The sequence below is a fragment of the Danio rerio genome, chromosome 12, assembly GCF_052040795.2.
Source record: "Danio rerio strain M-AB ecotype USA chromosome 12, GRCz13ab, whole genome shotgun sequence".
Lineage (NCBI taxonomy): Eukaryota > Metazoa > Chordata > Actinopteri > Cypriniformes > Danionidae > Danio > Danio rerio.
Genome location: NC_141032.1, coordinates 51,002,501 through 51,010,000, shown reverse-complemented (window position 1 = coordinate 51,010,000; position 7,500 = coordinate 51,002,501). Strand labels below are relative to the sequence as shown.

The 7,500-nt window shown below is 37.3% G+C and overlaps 2 protein-coding genes across 4 annotated transcripts in view; one reads left to right on the top strand and one right to left on the bottom strand.

Annotated features, from left to right (window-relative positions):
• Positions 1–7,500, bottom strand: part of npffr1 (neuropeptide FF receptor 1) — a 38,166-nt gene that overhangs the window by 13,078 nt on the left and 17,588 nt on the right. For all 3 annotated transcript variants that reach the window (XR_015504718.1, XR_015504719.1, XM_087277081.1), the window contains exon 2: positions 5,351–5,652. Coding sequence is in view for 1 of the 3 variants with exons in the window: in XM_087277081.1 (XP_087133207.1) it covers positions 5,351–5,652 (302 nt within the window). In the remaining 2 variants the exon portion in view is untranslated. The remainder of the gene's footprint in view (positions 1–5,350; positions 5,653–7,500) is intronic.
• The window catches only part of pald1a (phosphatase domain containing paladin 1a), a 185,359-nt gene continuing 183,191 nt past the window's right edge, over positions 5,333–7,500 (top strand). The window contains exon 1 of the mRNA XM_087274725.2: positions 5,333–5,572. The gene's annotated coding sequence lies outside the window, so the exon portion shown is untranslated. The remainder of the gene's footprint in view (positions 5,573–7,500) is intronic.

Below are 7,500 nucleotides of genomic sequence, written 5' to 3'. Positions count from 1 at the left end.
CAATACCGCTGTTTTAACATGCCTTACCTGTATGTGTTGTGCTGAGCGATCAATAACACTGCAGTGCATCAGACACACACGCTGCACTACTTTACTTTACGACAGGAGTTTTCAGTACATCTGGACTTTGCATTGTTCATTTTAAATGTTTCTTTTTGCTGCTGCCTTTAAAATTAAATCATTATTTTTTCTAATTACACACTCAATGAATGGGACATTTTAACGTATTGTGTGTATATTTTTCATGCATTAGAAAAGTAGGATATTCTGACATTCAATGCAAATCTCATAATCAATAAAATAATTGTGTAGTTTTGCTCATTATTGTTCAACTAATAGTATATTAAAAAGCGCAACTTTTAAGAAAATGTCAAAATCACAACATAAAATGATTTAATATTATTAAAGGGTCATGACACTCCCCACCTTCGGTTCAAGTCTACCTCCGAATTAAAAAAAAAAAACATCATAGTGGGCGTGAAGCTCCACGATCAGAGGCAGGAGTGGGCGTGGCCAGGAGAGAAGGAGGGGAGTGAACAACTGTTGTCAGTGGGCTCACAAAATAAGACACAAACCGTGAGGAGACGCAGGATTTTATAGTTTACAAAGTTAAAATGCGAAGACAAAAACAGTTATTTAATGGGGTTATTATTATTATTTTATTTCATTTTATTTTATTTTATGTGTATATGATATTTAACCCTATTTACAGTGTGTAATTGTTTTTCTAATGATTTCTTGTGTTGTGAGTTAAACTAGTGCCTGAATTTAATGGTGTTTGTAAATGTGTATATATCCATATTTTTATTATATTCTATTTATATTTTCTGTCTAACCTAAGATGGACCTAATAAAATAACTATATATATATATATATAATTATTATTATTATTGTTAATTATTATTAGGTTTATCTTGGATCAGATAGAATTTTACATATTCACATAAAATAACTTATTTGACTTGAAGATATACAAATATACATGCACACTACCTTTCAAAAGTCTTGTGGTTAATCTCAGCTGTAAGAGCAGCACATAATAACTTGACTTCTAGTTGATGTGTAAAAGTGTCAGAAGGTGGATTTCTCTGATGAATAATCTGCTGATCTGCATCCCAATCATCACCAATACTGCAGAAGACCTACTGGAACTAGCATGGAGCCAAGATTCTCACAGAAATCAGTCAAGTTTGGTGAAGGAGACATCATGGTTTGGGGTTCATTCAGTATGGGGGCGTGCAAAAGAGATCTGCAACATCAACAGCCTGAGGGATCAAGACATTTGTGCTGCCCATTACATTACAAACCACAGGAGAGGGGCAATTCTCCAGCAGGATAGCGCTCCTGCTCATACTTCAGCCTCCACATCAAAGCTCCTGAGAGCAAAGAAGGTCAAGCTGCTCCAGGATTGGCCAGCTCAGAGATGTATGGATGCAGTCCTCCAAGCTCATGATGGAGCCAGAAATTATTTCAAATCAAGGCATGATCATATTTTTTTGTGCTCAAATAAATGTAATCTAGAGGCCTTTAATATAAGGCACTTCTAATACCAAATGATCAACTAGAAGTCAAGTTAGTATTTGCTGTTCCTAAAACTTGGATAGACGACAAGACTTCAGTCAGGTAGTGTAGATTACATATTTATACATTATATTTATAATTTTCAATGTTGTAAAAAAATATGTTAGTGGACATTTTTGCATTTCACATATATGTCAAATCCAGATATGAAATATGTCTCATATGTCGTTTGCATAAATTTCCATAGATCAGATTCCTTTGGGGAGGAAGACAAGGAGGCTGGATAAAATGATAAATGAGTATGTAATTATTACACGATAAACACATTAATCCAAATAAATGAAGGTGCGTTAAATTGAAAAATTGCACCTCTTCCTAACAGGGAAAACTGGCAGCAATCAAGAACGCATGATTATATGCTGCCAAAGCTTTGCAATCAGAAAATGTCATTAGAATGGAAGTCAATGAGGCAAAAATAGACACCAACGTATAAAGAGTACATCTAAACAACACACAAGGGTTAATGATCTCTGCCTCATCTGCATTGATGCCTCATCAGTTCCTAGAAGTCAACAGCATCAGATGGCGTGTGCTCATTTTACACACACACACACACACACACACTCACACACACACACACACACTGTGCAAGTGATGAACAACAATGCATTTAATTCAGAGTCAACAGTGTGTGTTTATGACCTCACACACACACACACACACACACACACTGTTTGCTGAAATGATCGTTAATGTTGTTGACTTCGAGCACAAACACCTCGAGGAGCTCTAAAAGCCACGCATTACACCTCTTCTCCAGGTTTTCTTCCTTTGACAGTAATGAATGCATAAGACAGAAGTGTGTGTGTTCATTATTCAGGAGCCGCTGAATCCTGCTGCGACTCGCACTTTACAATAAATGCCTCAAATGGACTGAAAACCACAACAAAGACTTAATAACCAGTCACGTCTGACCACAAAACCAGAATAAAACAAGTTCACAGAGGTCAGAAGAAAATGCACTTTGACTTCAGAAGCAGGCGTTGAAGAAACAAATAAAACAAATAAATAAATGAATGTTTTTCTAGGTTAGGGGTTTATCTTGTTTCTACACTGTCAGAAATAAAGGTACGTGAGCTGTCACTGGGGTGGCACCTTTTCAAATTGTACAAATTTGTACCTAAAAGGTCCAAATTAATACCTCAGGGGTACATATTAGTACCTAGAAAGTACTAAAGTGTTCCTCTTAATTTTAAGGCATTAATATATACTTTTGAGGTACCAGTATGGACCCTTTAAGTACAAATATGTACCTTTTGAAAAGGTACCACCCCAGTGACAGCTCGCCTACCTTTATTTCTGAGAGTGTGATGCAAGATTAATAAAGCTCGTCGAGACAAACTTTGGGGCTGGCTTGAGAAAGCCTGTTGGTAATAGTTTATTTAAAAAGGACAGACAGACAGACAGACAGACAGACAGACAGACAGACAGACAGACAGACAGACAGACAGACAGACAGACAGACAGACAGACAGACAGACAGACAGACAGACAGACAGACAGACAGACAGACAGACAGACAGATAGATAGATAGATAGATAGATAGATAGATAGATAGATAGATAGATAGATAGATAGATAGATAGATAGATAGATAGATAGATAGATAGATTAAAATAGTTTGAAAAAGTACAGATAGATAGATTCAATGTTAAGTTAGTGACAGTCACTTGCTATGGAAGTTTGTGGAACAGTTGCTAGGGTACAGTATCTGGTTGTTACGGTGTGGCTAGAAAGTTGAAAGGCCATCAGTGATTGGCTGCTGGCTAGACTGAGTTAAATGAGCTCAGCCATTAGTCTGTAGGACAGTCTGATGCTGAGTTATGAGCTCACAGAGTTTGATCCAATGTAAAGTCAATGAGAGTCTTTTGAATGGAAGTCTATGAGCCAGTTTCTAGGGTCCCAAAAGTGGTTGCTAGGGCGTGGCCAGAAAGTTAAAAGCTCATCAGGTATTGGCAGTTAGGTAGTCTGAGTTAAATGATCCCAGCTAGAAGTTTGTGTTACAGTCTGACGCAGAGTTATGAGGTCACAAAGTGTGGTCCAATGTAAAGTCTATGGGATTTTTTCTATGGTCTCTGAACGTTTTTCGGAACACCGAAAGTCGGATCAGTCGGAAAAGACATAGCACACCAAGTCAGAACAGTTTGGAGGTCTGGTATGAGTTTGGTGGTCATAGCTTGAAAGCTCTAGGAGGAGATAGTGTTTGATTTTTAGTGTCAGAAGAAAAATAGGATTTCAGTAGTCTGGCTTGCTTTCACAAGCCAGCCTAAATATACACATTAATGCATTCATTTTCTTTTCGGCTTAGTCTCTTTATTAATCAAGGGTCGCCACAGAGGAATGAAGCGCCAACTGATCCAGCATATGTCTTACACAGCTGATGCCAGTCCAGCTGCAACCCATCACTGGGAGTCATACATGCACACACATTCACACACACAATCATACACTACGGACAATTTAGCCTTCACAGTTCCCCAACAGCGAATGTGTTTGGGCTGTGGGGGAAACCGGAGCACCCGGAGGAAATCCACGCCAACATGGGGGGAACTTGCAAACTCCACACAGAAACACCAACTGACCCGGCCGAGGCTTGAAGTAGAGGTCTGCATTCCCGCGGGATCCGGATAATGATGAATTTCCGAATAAATGTGGGATCGGTCGTTAACTGCTGTAATTTTGGACGGGAGTGGGTGGTCTAACAATATCACTCCCGACGCCCGCGCAAGCGAGCACGCGTATGTATGTGTGTGAATTTAGCTTGTTTGTTGCTGTGTGTGTGTGTGTGTGTGTGCGCGCGAATGATAGAGTGCTTTGTGCTGTGTGTGTTTATGTGTGTGTGTGTGTGTGTGTGTGAATGAGAGACAGCGTGAGGCTGTGTGTGTGTGTGTGTGTTCATACAGACAGCTTATAGGCTGTCTGGACTCTGTATAGCTGGGTGTTCTCTGGTTTTGTTCTCCCCAGCTGCTTGTTAGCGGGAACGGGCACGGCGGGTAGAAAACGCAGCGGGACACCAGATGCTGAATATAAGCGGGAGCAGTCAGGTTCAAGCTAAAACCTGACGGGAGCAGGATTTAAAATTTAGTCCTGCGCAGATCTCTAGCTTGAAGCAGCATTCTTCCTGCTGTGAGGGGATCGTGCTGACCACTGCGCCACCGTGACGCCCATCTAAAAATTCTAAAATTGAAGTCATTAAATATTTTCATTAATTAATTAATTTTCTTGTCGGCTTAGTCTCTTTATTAATCCAGGGTTCACAGCGGAATGAACCGCCAATTTATCCTGCACGTTTTTATGTAGCGGATGCCCTTCCAGCCGCAACCCATCTCTGGGAAACATCCCCACACTCGACACACTCATCAACACACTACGGACAATTTAGCCTACCCAATTCACCTGTACCACATGTTTTTGGGTTGGTGGGGTAAACCCATACGAACGCAGGGAGAACATGCAAACTCCACACAGAAACACCATATGACCCAGCTGAGACTTAAACCGGCGACGTTCTTACTGTGAGGCGACATTATTTATTAAAACAAAGCTATACGTTTTGCATGTCTAGAAAATGCTTCTTAAATTCAGAATTTGTAGATGTTTGGTCTAGAAACAAGACTAAAACTCTGAGTAAGAGAGCAATTTTGCAGTACATGCTCTATATCTGTAGAGTGGCAGGTCACATGACATGTCTTCAGCTCATGTGATTGGCTGAGAGTCAGTCAAAGATGGCAGCAGGTGAACACGCACACACTCATGCCTGTGTTTACCTGTGATCAGGCTGTCCACCAGGGTGATGGGCAGACACAGGATCCCCACCAGCAGGTCACTGATGGCCAGGTTGAGGATGAAGATGTTGGTGACGGTGCGCATCTGCCGGTTCTTCAGCACGATGAAGCACACCAGAGTATTTCCCAGCATGCACAGCGAGAAGATCAGCACGTAGGCCAGGATGAAGAGTGTGGCCACCGGCAGAGAGTGCTGATAGTACGGTAGGAGTGTGATGTTTCTGCTGTCGTTCATCTGCACGCTGGTGTTCTCGCTGTATAACACACTCACATCCATGGCAGATCTGGAGCATAAACACACACACACACACACACACACACACACACACACACACACACACACACACAGGGATGGATCACTGGATGATGCACTCCAAAACTTTTCAATGCAAATATCTGATAAAAAAATCTGGATTTATTTTCTTGCTATGGTGTGTGTGTGTGTGTGTGTGTGTGTGTGTGTGTGTGTGTGTGTGTGTGTGTGTGTGTGTGTTAAGGGTGTCGTTCATGTTCTTGCTGTATAACAAACACATCTATCAATGATCTAAAGGTTTTATGTGCAGCATTTATGATTTATGATCCGTGTGTGTGTGTGTTTGTGTTTGTGTTTGTCTTGTTTTGCTGCAGTTAGAGGACAAGCCTAAAATATTTTGAGAATAACAGAACTATTGTTAGAATAAAGTGGAAATATTAAGAAAATAAAGTCAAATTGGGTGAATAAAGTCTAAATATTACGAGAATAAAGTGGAAATATTAAGAAAATAAAGTCAAATCGAGAGAATAAAGTCTAAATATTATGAGAATAAAGTGGAAATATTAAGAAAATAAAGTCAAATCGAGAGAATAAAGTCTAAATATTATGAGAATAAAGTGGAAATATTAAGAAAATAAAGTCAAATCGAGAGAATAAAGTCTAAATATTATGAGAATAAAGTGGAAATATTAAGAAAATAAAGTCAAATCGGGAGAATAAAGTCTAAATATTATGAGAATAAAGTGGAAATATTAAGAAAATAAAGTCAAATCGAGAGAATAAAGTCTAAATATTATGAGAATAAAGTGGAAATATTAAGAAAATAAAGTCAAATTGGGAGAATAAAGTGGAAATATTATGAGAATAAAGTGGAAATATTAAGAAAATAAAGTAAAATTGGGAGAATAAAGTGGAAATATTAAGAAAATAAAGTCAAATTGGGTGAATAAAGTCTAAATATTACGAGAATAAAGTGGAAATATTAAGAAAATAAAGTCAAATCGAGAGAATAAAGTCTAAATATTATGAGAATAAAGTGGAAATATTAAGAAAATAAAGTCAAATTGGGAGAATAAAGTGAAAATATTAAGAAAATAAAGTCAAATTGGGTGAATAAAGTCTAAATATTACGAGAATAAAGTGGAAATATTAAGAAAATAAAGTCAAATTGGGTGAATAAAGTCTAAATATTACGAGAATAAAGTGGAAATATTAAGAAAATAAAGTCAAATCGAGAGAATAAAGTCTAAATATTATGAGAATAAAGTGGAAATATTAAGAAAATAAAGTCAAATTGGGAGAATAAAGTGGAAATATTATGAGAATAAAGTGGAAATATTAAGAAAATAAAGTAAAATTGGGAGAATAAAGTGGAAATATTAAGAAAATAAAGTCAAATTGGGTGAATAAAGTCTAAATATTACGAGAATAAAGTGGAAATATTAAGAAAATAAAGTCAAATCGAGAGAATAAAGTCTAAATATTATGAGAATAAAGTGGAAATATTAAGAAAATAAAGTCAAATCGGGAGAATAAAGTCTAAATATTATGAGAATAAAGTGGAAATATTAAGAAAATAAAGTCAAATTGGGAGAATAAAGTGGAAATATTATGAGAATAAAGTGGAAATATTAAGAAAATAAAGTAAAATTGGGAGAATAAAGTGGAAATATTAAGAAAATAAAGTCAAATCGGGAGAATAAAGTCTAAATATTATGAGAATAAAGTGGAAATATTAAGAAAATAAAGTCAAATCGGGAGAATAAAGTCTAAATATTATGAGAATAAAGTGGAAATATTAAGAAAATAAAGTCAAATCGGGAGAATAAAGTCTAAATATTAGAATAAAGTCAAGTTAGGAGTATAAAGTGGAAATACA